The sequence below is a fragment of the Capra hircus genome, chromosome 21 (genome assembly GCF_001704415.2).
Source record: "Capra hircus breed San Clemente chromosome 21, ASM170441v1, whole genome shotgun sequence".
In the NCBI taxonomy this organism is placed as follows: Eukaryota; Metazoa; Chordata; class Mammalia; order Artiodactyla; family Bovidae; genus Capra; species Capra hircus.
The window spans coordinates 20,772,036-20,796,091 of NC_030828.1; the positions used below are offsets into that span (position 1 = coordinate 20,772,036).

The 24,056-nt window shown below is 50.6% G+C and overlaps 1 protein-coding gene across 1 annotated transcript; it reads right to left on the minus strand.

The window, feature by feature from the left end:
* On the minus strand, positions 1,878-19,525 carry IDH2 (isocitrate dehydrogenase (NADP(+)) 2, mitochondrial). The gene is made up of 11 exons (XM_018066021.1): positions 19,280-19,525; positions 10,998-11,089; positions 8,294-8,459; positions 7,664-7,824; positions 7,429-7,572; positions 6,444-6,580; positions 6,111-6,262; positions 3,678-3,790; positions 3,408-3,505; positions 3,241-3,333; positions 1,878-2,647 (listed from the first exon to the last, which is right to left on the minus strand). Exons 1-11 carry the CDS (start codon positions 19,392-19,394, stop codon positions 2,560-2,562), a joined length of 1,359 nt encoding a protein of 452 aa, XP_017921510.1. The 5' UTR covers positions 19,395-19,525; the 3' UTR covers positions 1,878-2,559.

Below are 24,056 nucleotides of genomic sequence, written 5' to 3' on the forward strand. Positions count from 1 at the left end.
GTACCAAAAAACAAAACCCCGTATCTCCTCCTCCTCTTTCCAGCCACCCAGTGGCCTTGGTCTTGGAAGCCCATAGGACAAGGTCCAGCCCCCAGGCTGGCGCTCTCCTGTCTTCCCCCAGCCCCGCCATCAGCACCAGCCCTCTGAGAGGTTCCATACTTGAACAAACCCCCCCCCCCCCGCCCCTGCCCCATGCCTTGGACCTGGGCAAGGCTGAGAGAAGGAAGCCGCAGCACAACTCAATCTGAGCTGGGGGGGGCGAGGGCGGTGGTCTCAGCAAGGCTCATGTCCTCACCCTTCCCCACCCTGCCCCAACCTGTTCAGAAGAGGCTCTCGAGGCCTCTCACGTGACTTGGAAACTCCTGGATGAACTCCATTCTAACTTATTTTGACATGTATACGAACCAACTGTTTTAGAAATTCCACTCGTGCAAAGCCCTACTGTGTTTTTATGTTCCTGTTTCAAAGAGAAGTTTACTTAGCAATAATTATAAATAAATGAATATTCTTTAGTGAGGTGACTGCGAGTGCTTCTTTCCATGGTTCTGGGGGAACTGGTCCTCGCCCCTTCCTGGAAAGGAACCCCCTACAAGTACTTCATTCTCTAGGGGGTCCAGAGGAGCACCTGACCGTCCTTCCCACTAGAATGGCCACCTCCAGGCCTCTGAGCCCATGAGAAAGGGGTGCTGGCCAAGACCCCAGAATTCCTACCACTTGTAGAGAAAAGCCGCTTTCCCACCAACAGGCCTCCAGGACAGAAGCCAGCTCCTGGTGCCAGACTGGGCTTCAGAGGCTGTCTTCTGGGGAGCTGCCAGCCCTTGGCTGTTCGCTGATGGGGAAGAAGGGCTAGAAACCTTAAGCTTCCCCCAGGAGCTGGTCCGGGCACAGCCAGAATGCCAGCCTTTCCTCCTCCAGCCCTGGGATTCCAGTAATGACTGGAAAAGAATGGGCTTAAAACACCTCCATGGAGGTGGGCGCCTAGGAGCCCATCTCAAAGCTTCCAGGTATCGGGTTTCAGGAGCCTACAAGAGCCCGCCCGAATTTGGGAAATGGACTTCCGGTTGCCAAGTGTTTACTTTTTTCAAGTCAAGACCTGAGACCAGGTATGGGCTTCCCAGGTGGGGTAGTAAAGAATCTGCCTGCCAATGCAGGAGACACGGGTTTGATCCCTGGGTCAGGAGGAGGAAATGGCAACCCACACCCAATATTCTTTCCTGGGAAATCCCATGGACAGAGGAACCTGGAAGGCTACAATCCATGGGGTCACAAAGAGCTGGACACAACTGAGCACAAGGCTGCACTTTAACAGGAAAGGGCCTGGGTACCATCCTGGTCACGGGACTAAGACCCCATAAGCCACATAGGATGGCAAAAAAAATGTCACAACTCTTCCCCAGGACATTTAACACCAAAAGTAGAATATAATCCCTGCATAAAGCACAGCCCTTTAAATTGGACCTGTTTAGCTATATTGCTTGCTTGCTTGCCAAGTCGCTTCAGTCCAACTCTTTCTGACCCTATGAACTCTAACCTGCCAGGCTCCTCTGTCAGTGGGATTTTCCAGGCAAGAATACTGAAGGTTGCCACGCCCTCCTTCAGGGGATCTTCCTGACCCAGGGATCGAACCACATCTCTCACATCTCCTGCATTGGCAGGTAGGTTCTTTACCACTAGCATGTGTAACAACTCTATCATCTTAGTGTTCTAGTTTTGCCAAAGAATAGTGAAGAGGAGCCCAAGTCTGGGATTCAGTGGCCTGGACCAACCACACAGGAGCCCCACACACACTCCCAGGCTCAAGCTCTAAGCAGCCGTGAGCAAGAAAACTGAAGCGGTTACTTTGTGGGACCTGTTTTGAGCACTGAGAAACAGGCAAATCAAGAGGTCTGCAGACATTTAGAAGGTTAAAACCAACGATAACAAAATATTGTTGGTTAAAACCAACAATAACAACAACAACGAAACAAAAAAATATAACCGGAATCAACTGGGAAGTGATTACTCTCAAAAAGGAGAAGAGGATATAGAAACCAGAACATGCTGGGAAATCCCAGTGAACACCCCCCCAAGACCTGCTGCCCGGTCACCCTCACCCCCTCACCTGGCCCCTTGACCACAGAGGCCTGCAGCAGCCTGGGCATCCCAGTCTGCCCCTGCTGGAATCCACCAGCCCTTTGAAGGCGTCTGCCTCTTCAGCCCTGGCTGCCTCCTTTCCCTCAGGGACAAACACAGCAGACCTGTTTTGTGAAGAACTTTTTTAGTAGCTAAATATGGCACCATGTGTCCCGAGGGCAATATAAATTACAGTATGCAAAACATACCACCGGCTGAGGTAAAACACACTGTTCCTGCCTCATGTCACCATGAGGGGAAACACACAGATACTTTTAAAAACTTCTTATAAAAAAAAAAAAAAGTCCCCTAGAAAGGCCTCCTAACAGGGGCTAAGAGGCTCACCCTCCGCCGCGGGGCGTGTCGGTCGGGGGGGGCAGGGGGACCCCTGGCTGCCCACTCGCCTCCGGCCCGGCCAGCTCAGCAGCTGGCAGCAACCCTGGCCCGCTACTGCTGGCCCAGAGCTTTGTCCAGGTTGCTCTTGATGGTGTCCAGGAAGTCCGAGGTGTTCAGGAAGTGTTCGTTCAGCTTCACGCTGTCAAGAGAGCATGTGCATGTGAGGGTGGTTCTGGCAGACACCCACCCCGCCTCCCCCGGCCGCCGCCCAATCCAGGGCAGCATCCAGACAGTAGGCCTCTCGTGCAATTGTGCAGAGGACTACAGACCAGAGGCTACCTGGAGCCCACTGTCAAGAGGCCACAGCGGGACTTCCCTGGTGGTGCAGTGGTTAAGAATCCTGCAGTGCCTGCAGGGGGTGCAGGTTCGATCCCCAGTCAGGGAGCTAAGATCCTCCATACAGCATGGTGTGGGCAAAAAAGAGGGGGGAGGGGCCACAGCAAACTCAGCAGGAACCCAGCGAGGCCTGGCTTTGCTTTTCCAGGCAGCTCAGTAAAGCTCTTCTAAGAGAAGCCGGGAGGTGGTTGCGGCAGGGGTTGGAAGGTTCTGAGCAGCTGGCCTAGGGATAGGGACCCATTCATTGGGCCTGGTGTGGGGAGGCTAGCCCCAGCCATCACTCAGGGCCGTGGACCTGTCTTGTCCCCTGGCAGCCAAGCTGACTTAGGAACAAGCCTCTACAAAGGACCCTGAGCCCCCGGAAGCCCAGACCGGCCTTGACCGCCGACCACTCACTTGCTGAGGCCGTGGATGCAGCCCGCCAGGTCCTTGGTCATAGCTCCGCTCTCCACTGTCTCGACACACACCTTCTCCAGGGTCTGGGCGAACCTGCAGGGCACAGGGCAGAGTGAGACCCCAGCTGCATGGAGCCTGGGCCCGGAACCTGCCCAGAACCAGCTCACCTGATGAGGTCCTGGTTCCCGTCCAACTTGCCCCGGTGTTCTAGGCCACGCGTCCAGGCAAAGATGCTGGCGATGGGGTTGGTGCTGGTCGGCCGGCCCTGGGGGAAGAGGTCGCAGGGGGATGAAGAGCCAAGCAGCCAATGATAAGGCCCCTTGGACACAGCTGCCCCCTCTAGACTGACAGGACCAGGCCCATGCTCCCAGCCCTCAGGGCCAGTGGGCTCGGGCTCCGGGGATAGAAGGGCACGCGGCCACCGCCCTGGAACTCACCTTCTGGTGCTCCCGATAGTGGCGGGTGACTGTGCCATGAGCAGCCTCAGCTTCAATGGTCTTCCCATCCGGGCAGACCAGCACGGACGTCATCAGACCAAGGGAGCCAAAGCCTGGAGAGCAGGAAGACCCCCCTCAGTGCCAGCACCTCTCCTCAGGCACTAGTGTTGGGTCTCCAGGGCCCAGCATAGGGCAGGTGGCACTCAGAGGTGGTTCTCATCCGCCTGCTGGCATACATCCACATCCCCTACCTCCGGATGCTCCAGAATCTATGGCCCCCCAGGGCACCCTGGCAGGTGACCAAGAGGCTCATTCAAGCAGGAAGAATAAAGCCTGCGGGCAGCTATTTCACAGTCATCACTTTATCTGCTCTTTTGAGTATGTGTGTGTTAGTCGCTCAGTTGTGTCTGACTCTTCACAACCCCACAGACTGTAGCCCGCCAGGCTCCTCTCTCCATGGAATTCTCCAGGCAAGAATACTGGAATGGGTTGCCATGCCCTCCTCCAGGGGATCTTGCCAACCTAGGGATCAAACCTAGGTCTTCCAAATTGCAGGCAGATTCTTTACTGTTTGAGCTACCCAGGAAGCTCTCTGCTCTTTTAGGCCACTTGAAAGTTTTACGATTTGGGACATCCCTGGTGGTCCAGTGGATAAAACTCATTACTCCCAAAGCAGGGGGCATAAGTTCGATCCCCAGTCAGGGACCTAGATCCCACATGATGAAACTAAAGATCCCAAAGGGCGGCAACAAAGATCAAAGATCCTTATGCCACAACAAAGACCTGGCACAGTCAAATAAACAATAAATATTTAAAAATTTAAAAGAGCTTTGTGATCTACTTCCAAATTTTTTCAAATCCAGATGTCAGCGTTTACTATGATCAAAGGCCTCCTGGGCTTCAAAAGCACCCCACAGCACCATAATAAGAACTGTAAATGCCCAAGAAAGAAAAAGTGGGCAACTTCTAGAGGGAAGTTATTTGCCTGAGAATTTTTGCTGCTGGGGCAGAGAAAGGGGGATCCCTTCTCCATTTTCACCTGGGACCTTCACACTCACTAGTCCTTACACACTTCATGCCTTTCTCTTGTGTGCTAGGGCTTGTCATCCTTCCATTCTAGATAGGAATTGTTCTAGTGAGAGGATCACACTGAACTTTTCAAAATGAAGGCAAAGGTTTTTATGAAGTATGGCGACCCTCTGCCTTTTCACTGCAGCCTTGCATGGGCTTCACTTTTTCCTTATGGGAGCTAGACCTCAGCCCGCTCGCTCACAGAGCCTGGTTTCTCTTCCACTCCCTATGCATACATGTTGCCTCTTCCCACTATCTTTCTTGCTCTCAGTCCCAATAAGATGAATGTATCTGTGCGTGCTCAATTGTATCTGACTGTCTGTGACCCCATGAACTAGAGCCTAGGCTCCTCTGCCATGGGATTCTCAGGCAAGAATACTGAAGTGAGTTGACATTTCCTTCTCCAGAGGATCTTCTTGGACCAGGGATCGAACCATCGTCTCCTGCATCGGCAGGCAGATTCTTTACCACTGAATCACCTGGGAAGCCCCTCGTTCCCATTACAACTGAGTTATTTCTTTCTGTTCCTCCCTAATGGCTTTCTGCTGCAACTCAGCTTGTCTTTTAGGATGCTCTAGGTCTGGGGGGTTTGCCATCATCCCCCAATATTCTCCTATATCCGAAAGGTTTACTGTGCAAAACAAATTCTTTGCAATTTAAAGAGCATCTGGTTGTACTGGGTTGGCTAAAAACTTGGCCAAAGATGTTACAGAAAAACCTGAACAAACTTTTCAGTCAACCGAATACTTACTCCCGTTTTTCTGCTAGAGCCAAACCTCATCCAAATCTGGAGCCAAGCAGAGTCACCTGGCCCTTCCATGTGCTGTGCTGTGCTAAGTCACTTCAGCTGTGTCTGACTCCTTGTGACCCCATGGACTGTAGCCCACCAGGCTCCTCTGTCCATGGGATTCTCCAGGCAAGAATACTGGAGTGGGCTGCCATGCCCTCCTCCAGGGGATCTTCCCAACCCAGGGATTGAACCCGTGTCTCTTGAGTCTCCTGCATGGACAGGAACATCTCCTGCATGGACAAGCCATTTCACGGAAGGGAACAACCTCAGAGCTAACAAGCCTGGTCTTTAGGACCTAAATTGCTGTGTACTACTTCCTCTGGAACGGCAGCCTTAGCAATACCCCAGTCCAAACATAACAGATGGCCCTTCCTCACTCAGACACCAGAGAGGCCCTGGTGCATGTGTCTACGGCAGACCCTGCAATGAGCAGGCAACCCCCAGTCCTGCTGCTCCACTGGAGCAGTTTCCTCCCAAAAGGATGTGCAAACCAGCACCCCCACTCCCAGCCAACCCTCTCTCCCAGCAAGGGAAAACTGACGGTCCACCCCCAATCCCCGCGGGGAGCGCACCCTGGGCCAGGATGTCCGACTGCACGTCTCCATCATAGTTCTTGCAGGCCCACACAAAGCCGCCCGAAGACTTGAGGACCTGAGCCACCATGTCATCAATGAGCCGGTGCTCGTACCAGATCTTATGTTTGTCGAACTCGGTCTTGTAGTGCCTGGGAGCAAAGGGGCTTGTGGTGAGGGGAGGGCAGGAGGCTGACAGGCTGGGGAATCCCGCCCTGATCCTCAGGGCCAAGACAGACATACTAGGACAGCCTCCCCAGGGGGGCAAGGCGGAGGGGACCAGGAAGGAGGGTCATGGACTCCCTGGAAAACAGTGAAGGGAGAAGCCATTACTTCTCAAAGATGGCCTGGAAGATGTCCTTGAAGCGCCCGTCGTAGGCTTTCAGGATGGTGTTCTTGGTGCTCATGTAGAGAGGCCACTTCTTCTGGATGGCATACTGGAAGCAGCTGTGTGCAAAACCTGAGATGGACTGCAGGGAGAGAGAGGTCTCTGGAGCGGTCCCCCAGGGCAGGCCCAGCCCTGGGAACAGCATTCCCCTCCCCACACTCGACCCAGGCAGTCAGGGTTTACCCAGCCCCTCTGGAGTGAGGATTCCATGGACAGAGGAGCCTGGTGGGCTACAGACACGGAGAGTTAGACACGACTGAGCGACGAACATTTTTTCTTTTCCTGGAGTGAGCATCTGCTGTTGCTGCTGGCCCAGCACCCTGCTCCCAATTTCTGGGAGAAAGCAGATGCCCAGTTTTACCTGGGAAAGCTATCCCCTTCCCCATTTCTTAAACCATATGGCTAGGGTGGGGCCATGCCCTCAGCCCACCTGCTTGTCTCTCCTATGTCCTGGGTTTATCCAATCAGAGCCCTTCCTCCCCTAGGCCTTCATGATTGGCTGGGAGATAGCCATGTGACCCAAGCCATCTACTTTTGCTGGAACCAGGAGCCAAAAAGGCTCTTTTCTGCCAGGATAGCCAGGCTGGCAGGGATAAGCCCGGAGCCAGTACTGGCCATTTCTTCACGGCCTAAGAATGAGGCCAACCACAGAGGAAAGGAAAGCCAAGAAATGGGGGTAGGGAGGGAAAGAAGCACTTACCCAGTTTGCTGTAAACCAAGAGCTGACAACCAGTATGCCCCAAGATGCACCCGAGAATGAGCACAGGATGTTAGGCATACCATAGGACCCCCTGAACACAGTTAAAGATGCATTTGCTCTCGGGCCTCAGACCTTGAGGCCACCGACACGGGAAGAGTCAGAACCACCAACCCGATGGGGCCGGAGTCAGAGACATGGGTGGGGGAGGGAGCCCAGGAGCCGCTGCTCACCTCATCCGTGTTGTACATGCCCATGCCCACGCCACCAGCGGGAAAGTTGTACACCTCCCATTCCTTAGGGCCACTGCCATCCTTCGGGGTGAACACCACCTTGAATGTGCCAGCCCGGTCAACCACAAAGTCTGTGGCCTTGTACTGCAGAGACGAAAAGATGGCTCAGGCCCAGGGCTCCAGCTAGGGGCGGGGTGTCCCAGGCCCTCGGAGCCCCACTCCCACCGGGGCCAACCTGGTCGCCGTGGGCATGCCTGCCAATGGTGATGGGCTTGGTCCAGCCAGGGACGAGACGCGGGATGTTCTTACAGATGATGGGCTCCCGGAAGACAGTTCCCCCGAGGATGTTCCGGATGGTTCCATTGGGGCTCTTCCACATCTTCTTCAGCTTGAACTCTATGAGGACAAAGGTGAAGCGGCCCCACTGCAGCCCAAACCTTCAGACCAGGATCTGAACCCTAAGCAAGAATGTAGCTAGAAGGGGGCTCCTCAAAACTACCCTGGGGAAGCAGCGGAGTCGAGAGTGGCGCTCCTGAATCACATTTCTTAGCTTCAAGATCCAGCTGTGCCCCCTCAGGCAACTGCCCGTAAAACAAAACTGTTGATAAAACGCCTGGTCTTTGGGTTGCTGTGAGACTTCAATGCACGTTGTGTGTAAAGTGCCCAGAACAGTGGCTGGCACGTGGTAAGCACTCTGTCAGCCGATACACTGCTGCGGCACACTGGGCGGAGGTCAGTCTGATGAACCTGGCAACACCCAGCCTCAGTTCAGACGCTGTGCTTCCAGCCCCACCCGCCAGGCTGAGCCGAAATTCCTGAGACGGCGACCCTCTGACTCCTGGTCCCCACCCCCACCCCCTCGCACCTTCCACACGGGCCTCGTCGGGGGTGATGGTGGCACACTTCACAGCCACGCTGTACTTCTGGGTGGCCAGCGCAGAGTCGATGGTGACCTGATCATTGGTCTGGTCACGGTTCGGGAGCCCCAAGTCGAAATACTTGAGCTGGACGTCCACGTGGGGCAGGATGAGCTAGAAACAGATGGCCGGGGCCAGGCATCAGCCCAGACTGACTGGGATTCAGGGGCATCTAGGTTCACCCCATCTGGGAGGGGAAGAGGAAAGACCTCTGGAGGGCTGGCCAAAGCTGGCAGGAAGCTGGGGCTCTGGAGAGAGGCTGGCAGATCAGGCTGCAGCCCCTTGGAGGGCTCTTTCCCAGCGAGGATCACATAAAACACCACCGATCCCCCACGGTGGCCGATCAACTCAGCCAAACCCCACTCCAAACACATCTAGAGTTCTCCAAACAGTGGGTTCCCTCTCCTCCCCCATTCAGAAGTGGCAATTCTCAACCTTGTTCTTGGGGACAGACACACAAGGTGGGAGTCTTCACATGGACCATGTGTTCCCCCGGGCAGACCCAGCCCACAGAGACTCTGGAGAAGTCAAGCAGCCACCCTGGGAACCACCTGCAGTGGTGGCTCAAACACATCACTGTCCCCAACAGACACCACGCCACAACTCACGATGACATCCCCGGACCACTAAGGAAAGGTTCATGATCCCTGATCATCTTTCACTCCCTCAAGGGACTGCATCGGAATGCAGCAGATCAAGACAACATACTCAACTGTACTTCAATAGAAAATAAATTAAAAACAAAAAAGAAATTCCTGAAGGATAAGTCAACCTGTGCCAGCTCTCTGAAGGGAGATAAATATTCAATCTGCAACACAGATTGAAGTCCTCCACTGTGTTTCTTGTATTTCCTGTATCTGTATATATGTGTTAATTAATCTGAAGAATAAAACAAAAGCTTCAGTTCAGTTCAGTCGCTCAGTCGTGTCTGACTCTTTGCGACCCCATGAATCACAGCACACCAGGCCCCCCTATCACCAACTCCCGGAGTTCACTCAGACTCACATCCATCAAGTCAGTGATGTCATCCAGCCATCTCATCCTCTGTCATCCCCTTCTCCTCCTGCCCCCAATCCCTCCCAGCATCAGAGTCTTTTCCAATGAGTCAGCTCTTCGCATGAGGTGGCCAAAGTACTGGAGCTTCAGCTTCAGCATCATTCCTTCCAAAGAAATCCCAGGGTTGATCTCCTTCAGAATGGACTGGCTGGATCTCCTTGCAGTCCAAGGGACTCTCAAGAGTCTTCTCCAACACCACAGTTCAAAAGCATCAATTCTTTGGCACTCAGCTTTCTTCACAGTCCAACTCTCACATCCATACATGACCACAGGAAAAACCATAGCCTTGACAAGACGGACCTTTGCTGGCAAAGTAATGTCTCTGCTTTTCAATATGCTATCTAGGTTGGTCATAACTTTTCTTCCAAGGAGTAAGCGTCTTTTAATTTCATGGCTGCAGTCACCATCTGCAGTGATTTTGGAGCCCCCAAAAATAAAGTCTGACACTGTTTCCACTGTTTCCCCATCTATTTCCCATGAAGTGATGGGACCAGATGCCATAATCTTAGTTTTCTGAATGTTGAGCTTTAAGCCAGCTTTTTCACTCTCCACTTTCACTTTCATCAAGAGGCTTTTTAGTTCCTCTTCACTTTCTGCCATAAGGGTGGTGTCATCTGCATATCTGAAGTTATTGATATTTCTCCCGGCAATCTTGATTCCAGCCAAGCATTTCTCATGATGTACTCTGCATAAAAGTTGAATAAGCAGGGTGACAATATACAGCCTTGACATACTCCTTTTCCTATTTGGAACCAGTCTGTTGTTCCACGTCCAGTTCTAACTTCCTGACCTGCATAGAGATTTCTCAAGAGGCAGGTCAGGTGGTCTGGTATTCCCATCTCTTTCAGAATTTTCCACAGTTTATTGTGATCCACACAGTCAAAGGCTTTGGCATAGTCAATAAAGCAGAAATAGAAAGATGTCCTTTTCATTATAGGGGACTGGAATGCAAAAGTAGGAAGTCAAGAAACACCTGGAGTAACAAAAGCTTAATTCAGCAAAAAAAAAAAAAACATGATATGTGATTATGTTTAATCACATTCTTTAAAATGCTTTAAACTTGGTACAAGACAAAGATGGCTGAGGACAGTCCCATGCCTGACCTAAGTCCACGCACCACAACTATTGAGCCTGCAACACAGCTAAAGTCCATAGGCCTAAAGGAAAAACTCTCCCATGATACAATGAAGACCTGACACAGCCAAATAAATAAGTATTTAAAAAAATAATAAGAGCAGGGACTCCCCTGGTGATCCAGTGGTTGAGAACCTGCCTTCCAAATTAGAGGATGTGGGTTCAATCCCTGGTCTGGGAAATAAGATCCCACAGGCTGTGGAACGGAGCCCAAGAGCCACAACTGAGACCCAATGTAGTCAAATAAATAAATATTTTAAAAATAAATAAAATAGCAAGGCCCATGAGTGGTCTGGACATGACAGGAGGGTGGGCAGAAGGAGACAAACAGGGTTGCTCCTGCCCACCAGGGTGATGGGTGAATCCCAGGGACCTGAGGCAGGGCTCAGGAGACGGGAGCTGGGACTGATCACTGAGCCCAGCCGGCTACGTGCAAGGCCACCCACTTTGGGAGGGAACTACCTTCTCCTTGATGAACTGCCAGATAATACGGGTCATCTCATCGCCGTCCATCTCCACCACTGGCTTCGCCACCTTGATCCTCTTGTCGGCATCTAGAACCAGACACACGCACAGCATATCACAGCCACGAGACGAGGTTGGCGGGAGAGCTCTTCTCCTCCTGGCCAGACCCACCCTTCACCACGCAGGGAGGAGTGTCAGCCAGGTCCCACTGCCCAGCATTCACTTCCCCTCCTGCAGAAGCAGCAAGTGAATTATGTGCAGCTGATGACTCACTCTCCAAAGATGTGCAAACAGATTTTTTTTTTTTTAATCTAAAAAGGAAGAAAAATGAGACCCAGGGAGCATGGCTTGTGTCAGGGTCAGGATAGATCCCAGGGCCTTGGCTCAAGCATAGCCTCTGGATGCCCCTGTGGGCCAGATGGAGAGAAGCAGAAAGCAAACACAGGCTCCAAATATTTCTTCCCCCAGGGAACAAGATGGAACATGGCTGGCACCGCTCCAGCTCTTTCCAAGGTGCAGTGGGTACTTTGGACCTTCACCAAGCCTAGTCTAAAGCAGGAGTGGCCCTGTAGAAACCTGTTGGACCTGTTGGGCTGTTGTAGAGCCAGCTCGCTTAATTTTCAGATGTATCTTCTATGAGTTAATGTGATGAGAGCCAATCAATTTCTTTTAATGTACTTGTTGTTCAGTCGCTCAGTCATGTCCAACACTTTGGGACCTCATGGACTGTTGCCTGCCAGGCTCCTTTGTCCACGCATGGAATTCTCCAGGCAAGAATACTGGAACAGGTTGCCATTTCCTTCTCCAGAGGATCTTCCTGACCCAGGGATCAAACCCATGTCTCTTTCTTGGCAGGTGGAACCTTCACCGCTGAGCTACCAGGGGAAGACCTTTAAATGAACTAAAGCTACCATAATCTGAATCCCTAAGGAGAGGTCCATTTGGGGCCAGTCCTAAAGGTTTTGGCCTCAGCCTGGGCTCCACTCAAGCTCTGAGCTTCAGGCACAGCAGCCTGTGGACAGCACACCTCAGTGGGGGAGTTCAATGTCAAGACCGCAGCAGGCAGCCCTCCCAGCTGTGTATGCAAATGTCAAACCCTCAGAGACCACAGGGCCCGCTTATTTACAACCAGGTGTCACGGGTAAATGGCCTTTCCTGAAACACCTCAACACACAGTGCCTATCCTTAAAGAGTGAGTATGGAAAGGAAAACCGACTCAGATAGTAAAAAATCCACCTGTCATGCAAGAGATCGAGGTTTGATCCCTGGGTTGGGAAGATCCCCTGGAGAAGGGAAAGGCAACCCACTCCAGTATCTTTGCATGGAGAATCCCATGGACAGAAGAGCCTGGTGGGCTACAGTCAGTCCATGGCGTCACAAAGAGTCAGACACGACTGAGTGACTAACCTTATCACTATCACCACTGATAACAGAGAGAGCAAGAGGCATTATTATCAAAGTCAAGTGTCAGCCTTCCTCAAAGCAACTGCCCAAAGGAGCTGGGAACAGGGATCGGAGGTGTGAGCCACAGCAGCCGAGGCTCATTTTGTTTGTGGGGTGGGTCTTCTTGTTTGTTTGTTTGTGGGGTGGGTCATTTTGTAGTGGGTCTTTTTTTTTTTTTTTTTTAATGCTGTTTGGTGACCAAGGCTTAAAAAACAGGCCCTTTCAACAACAACAACAAACCTGATTAATAAAGGGGCAAAGGACTTGAATAGCTATTTCTCAAAAAAACATCAATAAGCTCATAAAAATATGTTCAACATCACTACTCATTAGGAAAATGCAAACCAAAACCACAATGAGATACCACCTCACACCCCTTAAGATAGCTACTATCAAAACAAAAACAAAAGCCATAAAGTAACAAGTGTTGATGAGGATGTAAAGAAATTGGAACCCGTGTACATTGCTAGTGAGAATGTAAAATGGTGGGGCCACTATGGGAAGACAGTATGACGCTTCCTCAAAAAATGTTTTAAAATAACTAAAAGCTGGGTCTCAAAAAGTTATCTGTATAAACATGTTCACAACAGAATTATTCACAATAGCCAAGAGGTGGAAGCAACCCAAGTGTCCAGCAACAGATGAATGGAGAAATAAAGTGTGATATGAACGTTCAAGAGGAGAAAAGAACCCTTTGGAAACTAATCCAGGATGTTTAAGAAAAAACTTTCCGCCAAAAAGGTAAACTATGTTCATGATTCTGAGTTTTTTCCAAAACAGGGACCCACACCACTTAAACATGGATGTACTTGCTTTCAAACTAAAAAAGGAAGCGCTTCCAAGTTTCAGGGATGGATCTGGCCCTACCTCAATAGCCTTTGCCACTGGTTCTTTTGTTTCAAATTCCACAATGGTAAATTCCCTTTGGATCAGACTTACAATGTGGTGTTCTTATAGAAACAACATCACCACCTTTCCCAAATACTTATTTGTTTTTGAGAAGAAGATCTTTAATTTTAAAAGCTTCTCTATTGGAACGGATAAAGAAGATGTGGTACGTATATGCAACGGAATATTACTCGGCCATTAAAAAGAATGAAATAATGCCATCTGCAGCAACATGGATGGACCTAGACAGTGTCATACTGGGTGAAGCAAGTCAGACAGAGAAAGAAAAACACCGTATGACATCCCTTATATGTGGAATCTAAACGACACTGTCAATCGGCTATATCCCAACACAAAATAAAAAGTTAAAAAAAAAGTTTTCTTATTTCTAATTACATGCATTATTACTTTTGGAAATTACAATGCAGCTAGTAACAGAGACTTATTTAACCCATTAAGTCAAACTGGAGACCTCATAACTGTAACACCTACAACAGTTCTCCATAAGCATATGACAAAGCCTTACATGCCTGCTCCTATGGAAACTTTATGTATTACTGAAAGACTTTTTCAGTCCAGCCGTGACTAACATTTTTGGGAAGTAACTTATAATAAACTAGAAACAGTATTGAGTGTAAGGATTTAATAACTATATCACCTAAGCTTTTCACAATTCCTATACCTGACTCAGAAGAACAATAAATTTTAATCTGAATATTTTTTTTAATGTGCCATATACAGACAATGAAAGCCTATTCAGCCTTGAAAAGGAAGGAATGCTGACACGTGCTAAACAAGGAAAAAAATTGAGGACATTCTGCTAAGTGAAACAAGACAGTCACACAAAACACAAATATCGTCCGATTCTACTTACATGAGGTACCTAGAGTGGTCAGAGTTATAGAAACAGAAAGTAGAATGGTGGTTACCAGGGGCTGGGGGGCAGGAAAGGAAGCAGAGTTATTTAATGGGTACCGAGTTTCAGTTTTGCAACATGAAAAAGCTGTGCAGACTGCTGAACAACAAGGTGGATATATTTTATGCCGCTGAACTGCACACATAAAAGTGGTTAAGGTGGAAGTTTTTGTTGTGCAGTTTTACCACCGTAAAAAATAAGAAATTTAAAAATGCTTTAATGCCTAATTTAAACCAGTTTAAAAAAAAAAAATAACAACAGAAGATTATACATAAAAATCCAGTCCCTCTTATAGAAAGAGTCACTTCATCCCACTGAGCCCCTGCTCACCCACAGCAAGGATGAAGGACAGGCTGATAGAGGTCAGCCTCTCCCTCCACCCCAGCCCTGCCACGTGCCCTCCAGAGCACCCCAAGGATTTGGAGTTTGAAACCTTGCCTATTGTTTAGCCACTATGGTGGAGACAGCCCCACCATGTGCCCCTCTCTGGGAGACAGGTGGTGACAGGTGACCTGAAATCCAAGTAATAGTCACCATGAAAGCTTCAGACGACCTGCTGCACAAACACTGTCCTCTTGGGCCGAGTGTGGGATGGAATTACACCAGTCCCAAGAGGTCCGTTAGGCCAAGGCCCAGACGGGGAATGGAGTAAGGATTTCAAAACCCAGCCCGGGTTTCAGCATCTACTTGCTGCTCGAGTAAAGAGATCTAGTTTCTGGGCTAAAGGGCCCTCCTAAGACGGGCACCCCCTCGCCCCCCTCTGTCTATGTAACTGGTTTCACCACATTCCCACCCACGCTCCTGTCAGCAGAGAGACCTAGTAGAATGTGGGAGGAAGCCCCCAATTCCTGAGGGTTCAAGAAGGCTGGGCAGCAATCCCAGAAGAGGCTCTAGCATTTTCTTTGGTGTCATCCTTCACACCTTCCTTTCTCCTGCATCCACGTCCAAACCATCACAAACATTCTACTGGCTCTTCCTACAAAATAAGCCCAGAATCCAACTGCCACCAAGGTCCAAGCAACCCTCCTACCAGGTCCCTGATGCTAGCAACGCTCCTGTTAAAATGTAAATCAAGTTACACTCCTCTCAAAGCCCTGAAAAGCCTCCTCTTTCACTCAGGACAAAATCCTCCAAAGTGGCCTACAAGCAACCCCCAACCCTGACCTCATCTCCCATATTGCACTCTGAGCCAGCCTGACTTTCTGCTCCTCCAACAAGCAAAGGTGCCCTTCTGCATCATGGCCTTGGCATCGACATTCCCTCTTCCCCTGAAGACTAAACAGCCTGTTTTCATTCCCTTATTCCCTCAGTACAGTGAGTCCCCTACATATGAACCTTCCAGATGCAACCTTTCCAAGATGCGAACACGCATCTGGTTCCAGCAAGGAACCGGAACCCGTGGCACCAGCATCGGGCATGAGTGACAGCGCAGCCTGCCCTCCTCTCCTGTTGCTGACGACCCTTCGCTCTGCCATCTCCCACCTCCAGCCAGTCACTCCTGGTGCCGCTTCGCTCGATGCCAGCACCTGTACGCCAGTGTTGTACTGTACTCCTGTACTTTTCAAGCCACTGTTCTGTACGATTAAAAATGTTTTTATTTTTTTATGGGAGAAGTATTGTAAACCTATTACAGTACAGTACTAAATAGCCCATTGTGTTAGCTGGGTATCTAAGCTAACTTTGTTGGACTTACGAACAAATGGGTCTAAGGAAGGTACTCTCCGAACAGAACTAGGTGGTATGTAGGGGACTTACTCTCCCTCATTCACTGGGGCCTTATCCGGCAGCCCTACCCAAACCTTCACCCGTATCTTTCTGCCTTATTTGTTCTCCTCGGCTCTTGTCACCGTACATCACACTAGCCAACTTCTACCTTGCCCACTGTCCTTCCTCACGTTAGAATTTAAGCTCCATAAGGGCAGAAATATTCGTCCCTTATGTCCAGCTCTGTCCCCAGAGTGTCCCTGGCACAGTGCCTGGCACAGAGTAGAAGCACAATATTTGCTGAAGTCCATGAATGAATGTCAAGCTACGGTCAGTTCAGTCTGGTCAGGGCTGCCCTGTCATAACCTACCCTTTGGATAGAAAGTTACTCCACTCCCTCCCTCATCCCGGGATGCATTACCACACAGAGGCGGGTGAGTTCTCACCACGAAATGGCACCAGACCATCACGAATGTACTTGGGTGGCCAGGTAATGGGCTGGAGTAGCTCACAATTTATCGTCTTAATATTTGCCATTTGTTGGCATTTTAAACATGGGTTTACAGAAGTGTAAACTCCAGAGCAAGTCACAAGGCTGACTTCCAGTAATCAGAGAGCAATTTCCAACACCCCATCCTGGAATCAGTAAAAGAGGCCACAGCTTTCCATAAAGGATCTGGGGGACAGGGCCCAGGCCCTTCCAGAAGTTTTTCTTTAAAACCTGCAGGGCCGAAACATGACCATCCAGAACACCCCGGATGGGGTATGTGCATGCTAAGTCGCTACAGTGTGTCCAACTCTTTGCACCCTTATGGATGTCAGGTTCCTCTGTCCATGGGATTCTCCAGGCAAGAATACTGGAGTGGGTTGCCATGCTCTCCTCCAGGGGATCTTCCCGACTCAGGGACTCAACCCCGACTCAGAGACTCAGGGTCTCTTATGTCTCCTGCATTGACAGACGGTTTCTTTACCCCTAGCGCCACATCTGCGGAGAAGGCAATGGCACCCCACTCCAGTACTCTTGCCTGGAAAATCCCATGGATGGAGGAACTTGGTGGGCTGCAGTCCATGGGGTCGCTAAGAGTCGGACACGAATGAAGCGACTTAGCAGCAGCAGCAGCTCCACGTCTGATGGGGTAGCTATGGTCTTACCTGATGCAGCTGAAACAAGGCTCGGTGGAGAACACATAAGAACACTACTGATAGGTCTGCACAACTTCGAACAATCGTTAAATAATTTCCTCTGAAATCTAAAAGGGCAAACAAGTCACCAAGATCTGAAGCAGGTCACGGAGATCTGAAGAGTTGAGGAACAGGGGGGTGAGGAAATTAAGAAGTTCCCAGGCTAGGAGCTAAGGAAGGCCAGATAAAGGTCCGGCTGAGCGGTTGAGAAGCACCCACCCTCACTTCCCCAGGCCAACTTATCAGAACCACCACCAGCAGTCGCAGGAGGCCTATGAGTCGCAAAACTAGAAAGAGACACGTGTGGGAATTACCCGGCAGCAAAAACACAAGAGTATTTCAGCCAAAGCATATTCTTTTCTTGTCATCAAGGGGAATGCCAAGTATTCTGTCTCCAGCAGCGTTGCCAAGTAACAAGCTAGCAGAGGTCACAACTGTACAGTCGCACGCATATCCAACTCAAACACCAGGCTTTCTCCTCATTAATAACCAAACCCTTCTTAGGGGCTTCTGAAAGGACCTGCCACTGGCTGCTCTTTTTATGTGTTACCAAAATTCAGGCCCCCCAAAGGGGCTCTGTTTTCTTGTTTATGTGGGGTTTTTTTAAATTTTATTTTTTACCATATGTGCAGAAGAAAAAATAAAAGGGAGAAGTGGAGAATGTATCTAACTCCTGCCATATTTTGCTGAAGCTGGTGTCATATGGGAAACTTTGTCTGGGGTCTGGGGACCCATGGAACCTTGAGTTGCAGGGCTGGCTCCTTAAAGACAAATTCCATGAGTATACAAAAACAGAAATGTCCCTTTCTCCTTGAAAGGAGAGGGAGGGTGCTGGGGCCTTTCTAGGTTCTGGTCAGCTGCTCCCACACTAGGTTAAAGATTACCTACTCCAGCAGTAAAACCAAGTTGCCTGGGCCCCACCCCCTTGTCATCACTCCAAGGGGCTGCGTGCAGGCCAGGCAGGAGAGGGGTTTCCATGGCAACAGGCAGTAGCCAGGACCCACATTGTTCCTTGCCTTTTGCAGCCTGCGAAGGAGAGCCAGGGGGCAGACCAATGTTAGAGGGGCAAGCCTGCCTCGGTAATGGAAGTTCAGGCTGCTGCTGCTGCTGCTAAGTCACTTCAGTCGTGTCCGACTCTGTGAGACCCCACAGACGGCAGCCCACCAGGCTCCCCCGTCCCTGGACGCCCTGCTTATTACCCTGCTTATCAAGACTACTTTCGTTTCGGGACTTCCTTGGTGGTCCAGTGGCTAAGACTCCGTGCTCCAAATACAGGAGACCCGAGTTCGATCCCGGATAAGGGAACTAGATCCTTATCGAAACGAAGACCTGGCACGGTTTAAAAAAAAAAAAAAGACTACTGCCGTCTGTCCGAAGCAGTGGACTAAGGGTACCACAGAAGTTATGACGCACGATTTGGGAAAGTGACATTTTGGCTCGGTTGCCAGGTCTCCTGGTCGGGTGAGCTGGGCAGGGCCCAGGAGTGGTGCGGGAGCCGGCTGGCGAGAAGAGGCTGGTCAAGCCAAGGACAGGCCCCAGGATGGAGCTTCAAGTGCGTCGACAAGGAGAACGGGGGCGTCCAAACAAAGCGAAAATAAAAAGGACGCTCCTCCAGCTGTAGCCTAAAAGGCTCCAAAAATAGCTGACAAGCGCCTGACAGCGAGCAGGGATTACCTAGCGCCCAGGGTGAGAAGGAAGGGGAAGTGGCTGCCTCCTCCCTCCCCTCCTTTGTCTGATCAGGGACCGCGCCGCGACCCTCCCTCTCGCTGGGGAGCGGGCCAGGCGCTCCGGCACCCACTCGGTTGCTTTGTCTCCCTCCAGGAGCGCAGGGCGGGCAGGATACCCTCTGAGCCCGGGATACCCCTAGAACCCCACTGTGGGAAAATCTGGGGGCACAGGGCTGCAAGGGCCGAGATCGCCCGGGCCACCAGTTGCCACCTTTCTTCAAGTCCCCACCCCTGCGACTGGCACGGCCTGGAAGGTGGGGCAGGGGAGCAAGCCCCAGTGCGCCGGCTCTTTGTGTGCCCTACCCCGCCGTCCCTGGCCCGCGGGCGTCCCGGGTCGCGCTTGCTGGTCCCCGCCCGGAAGGCCGCCACGTCGCGGTGTCGGGCGCGCACCCCGCCCGGACCCTCCTCGTGGCACTCACAGTGGCGCCGCGGCTGCTCTTGCAAGTTGGGGGCTGTCAAGGCTGCTGGCGCCCAGGCCGACCCGGAGCCAGAGGCTCTGCAGAGCGAGCGTACGACCCGCAGGTAACCAGCCATCCCGAGCGGGTGGGCGGTCGGACTGGCGGATGAGCGAGCGAAGGAACCCGGGTAGGCGAGATCCGAGCGCCGGCGGCTGCCTGGTGGCGGGCTGCGGAGGCCTGCGAAGCGCGGGCTGCGCGGGCAGGACCGGGGCGGGGCTGCGGGGGCCGCCACCCTATTGGGCCTCACCGAGAGGAGGCGGAGTCCGGCCGGGGGGACTCCTCCCCCGGCCCTGCACCAGCCGAGGCTCCGCCCCCACACCCAGCCCGAGGTTCGCTGGGCACCGGAGGAGGCTCAGCTCCACTGGAGCGAGAGGCGAGTGAGACCGTGATCCGTCTACAGGTAAAGGCCAGACCTTGGAACACGCTGAGACCGACTGGCACCCGGGAGCAGGGGATGGGAGCTGGAGGACTGGGGGAGCCGTTAGCGAGGAATATCTCTCATTCCAGGATGCCCTATTTAAACCAGAGTGTCAATTGCTGACGCATCAGCTTAAGCCCAAAAAGGCAAATTTGAACAAACAGCTGCACCCTTCGCATTGGCTGGGCTGAAATTTCCGGGCGCATTAACCAGTGCGGGTTCCGCGTTTTTGAACTAAGATCATGGCCACCTCGGATCTTCTCGGATTCGCTCCCAGATCCTCCTACGCCTTAGGTAGACTGACCCGACTCAAGAACTGGAGTCCCACTGCTTCAGCAGGTCAAGCTGCTAGTCATCGAAGTCATTGAGCGTAGCCAGAGTCTGTACCCTCCCTTCCGAGAGGGGAGCGATAACAGTAACAGGGCTGCCAGAAGACTTGGGTGAAAAAACATATGTTAAAGCCTTGACACACCCTGCGCAACCACTGATGCTTATCAGGCAGTACTCAGGCAGCCTGGCTGAATAATCTACCAGGCACGTTTTTGCCTGCTTTCATACAAAAGACAATACTAGTCGGTTCTGCCATAAACAACCAAAGCCTCAGCTGGGGCTGGGTTTTATTTAGAAACATCTGAGGCCAGTCCCCCACTTTCCCAGTTACACCAGCTCCCTCCAATGCTAGCCACCTCTTTCTGCCCTGTGTTCCCAGCTCTCCCCTTCATTGCCTCAGAGTCAACATTGCCAGATGGAGCTGGGCCAGCAAAGTGACCTTGAATTACTGACTTCAAAGTTTCCTTCTCCCTGTCTCAGCCAGGCAGAGCTACCGCTTTGGCCCAGACATCTAGTAGATTGGGACCAAAGCGGGGCTGTTTGGGGCCCCCCAAAGTCTAAGGCCTTATTCAGAGGCCTGATCTCGAGCCAGCATGTCCCAGAATAACCCATCATCCCTTTCATTTTGTTCCCAATTGTCTTGCTCAAAACCCAAGTAGAAAAAAGAAAAGAAAAAAAACAAAAACCCACAAGCAGAGACCGTGGAAGCCTCTGGTATTTGGCTTTCATGCCATCCTAGTATTATCAGGTACAAAGGGCTCACTGTTTATACCTATAAACTAGGAGAATGCCCTCCCCCTAGCCTCCTTTTGGCTCAAAAGAGCAGATTCTGTTCTGTACTGCCACTTCTGAAATGGTTATAAAGAAATTGCTCTCCACATATTGTTTCTTTATACTGTGGACCAGGGTATCAGAGGCCTGACAAGAGGCAGTACTAGAGTCTCAGCATATTCCAGAGTCTGGCCCTTACCTGTAGAGGGATCAGGGTGGGAACACGTGGGTCCTTTGCAAGCACAGCAGCAGCCCAGGATAGTCAAGGCAAAATCTTCAGATTAAACTCCTCTCACTGCCCCACCTGCCAGGGCTCCAGCTCCATGGCAGCCTTGTCCATCCAGTATCCGTTTGGTGAGGCAGTTGGTGTCAGCTCCATTGGTTCAAAGAAGGTTAGTACACTTGCTCAAAAAGACACAGCTGGGAAGTAGCAGAACTCTGGTTCATATGCATGAAATTGAAGTGTCAGTCATGTCCGATTCTTTGTGACCCTGAGGGTAAAGACTGAGTGATATGCATTTTGTTTGCTAGGCTCCTCTGTCCATGGAATTCTCCAGGGAAGAATACTGGAGTGGGTAGTCATTCCTTCTCAGGGATCAAACCTGGGTCTCCCGCATTACAGGTAACTTCTTTACTGTCTGAGCCACCAGGGAAGCCAGTTCACATCCATGCTGCTGCTGCTGCTAAGTTGCTTCAGTTGTGTTCGACTCTGTGCGACCCCAGAGATGGCAGCCCACCAGGCTCCGCCGTCCCCGGGATTCTCCAGGCAAGAACACTGGAGTGGGTTGCCATTTCCTTCTCCAACGCAAGAAAGTGAAAAGTGAAAGTGAAGTCGCTCAGTCATGTCTGACTCTTTGCGACCCCATGGATTGCAGCCTACCAGGCTCCTCTGTCCATAGGACTTTCCAGGCAATTGTACCAGAGTGGGGTGCCAGTTCACATCCATATACCTGGCTAATAGTCCATCATTCTTTTAAGGAAGAAGAGGAGGAACCAGAGTCCCTATTTATTGTACTTGTTTGGAATTTTTGGTGGTGATAACTACTAGCCTTGAAACCACCTCAGAGAAAGATGATGTTTCAAGGAAAGGTGCTTAGATCCTCCAGTTTGGGGTCAGCAGAATTGGAAACTCCCACCCTTACACATTTTTAGTCAAACTTCAACTAAGTTGTTGAGTCTAGGTCATGTGCAAATTCCCTGTTCAGTTCAGTTCAGGCACACAGTCATCTCCGGCTCTTTGCAACCCCAGGGACTGCAGCACACCAGGCCTCCCTATCCATCACCAACTCACGGAGTCTGCTCAAACTCATGTCCATTGAGTCAGTGATACCATCCAACCATCTCATCCTCTGTTGTCCCCTTCTCCTACCTTCAATCTTTCCCAGCATCAGGGTCTTTTCAAAGGAGTCACCTCTTTGCATCAGGTGGCCAAAGTATTGGAGTTTCAGCTTCAACATCAGTCCTTCCAATGAACACTCAGGACTGATCTCCTTTAGGATGGACTGGTTGGATCTCCTTGCAGTCCAAGGGACTCTCAAGAGTCTTTTCGAATACCACAGTTCAAAAGCATCAGTTCTTCAGTGCTCAGCTTTCTTTTTAGTCCAATTCTCACATCCATACATGACTACTGGAAAAACCATAGCCTTGATTAGATGGACCATTGTTGGCAAAGGAATGTCTCTGCTTTTTAATATGCTATCTAGGTTGGTCATAACTTTCCTTCCAAGGAGTAAATGTCTTTTAATTTCATGGCTGCAGTCACCATCTGCAGTGATTTTGGAGCCTAAAAAAATAAAGTCTGACACTGTTTCCACTGTTTCCCCATCTATTTGCTATGAAATGATGGGACTGGATGCCACGATCTTAGTTTTCTGAATGTTGAGCTTTAAGCCAACTTTTTCCCTCTCCTTTTTCACTTTCATCAAGAGGTTCTTTAGTTCTTCTTCACTTTCTGCCATAAGGGTGATATCAGCTGCATATCTGAGGTTATTGATATTTCTCCCGGCAATCTTGATTCCAGCCAAGCGTTTCTCATGATGTACTCTGCATGTAAGTTAAATAAGCAGGGTGACAATATACAGCCTTGACGTACTCCTTTTCCTATTTGGAACCAGTCTGTTGTTCCATGTTCAGTTCTAACTGTTGCTTCTTGACCCGCATACAGATTTCTCAAAAGGCAGGTCAGGTAGTATTCCCTTCTCTTTCAGAATTTTCCACAGTTTATTGTGATCCACACAGTCAAAGGCTTTGGCATAGTCAATAAAGCAGACATAGATGTTTTTCTGGAACTCTCTTGCTTTTTCCATGATCCAGCAGATGATGGCAATTTTATCTCTTGTTCCTCTGCCTTTTCTAAAACCAGCTTGAACATCTGGAAGTTTACGGTAAAGCTAGTAAAGCATTACTTTACTATCGTGTGAGATGAGTGCAACTGTGCGGTAGTCTGAGCATTCTTTAGCATTGCCTTTCTTAGGGATTGGAATGAAAACTGACCTTTTCCAGTCCTGTGGCCACTGCTGAGTTTTCCAATTTGCTGGTATATTGACTGCAGCACTTTCACAGCATCATCTTTTAGGGTTTGAAATAGCTCAACTGGAATTCCATCACCCCCACTAGCTTTGTTCCTAGTGATGCTTTCTAAGGCCCACTTGACTTCATATTCCAGGATGTCTCGCTGTAGGTGAGTGATCACACCACCGTGGTTATCTGGGTCATGAAGATCTGCATATTCTTGCCACCTGTTAATATTTTCTGCTTCTGTTAGGTCCACACCATTCCTGTTCTTTATTGAGCTCATCTTTGCATGAAACGTTCCCTTTGTGTCTCTAATTTTCTCGAAGAGATCTCTCGTCTTTCCCATTCTACTGTTTTCCTCTGTTTCTTTGCACTGATCGCTGAGGAAGCCTTTCTTATGTCTCCTTGCTATTCTCCACAGTTCCCCGTGGAGGCACAAAAATGCATGTCACTCAGTCTTTACCCTTAGGAAGCCACAAATCAAGCACAAACCAAACATAACAGGAAAGTGAAGTGTCCCAAGAGGAGTTTAGACGACACACCAGGCATCCGGTGAACAGAAAACCACCTCTGCTAGAGGAGACCCTGGTGAGCTCAGGGCAGAAACACCCATCACGTGTGTGCTCACTGATCTTTAAGACATGAGAGGGGCTTCTCTGGTGGCTCAGTAGTAAAGAACCTTCCTGCCAATGCAGGAGATACCAG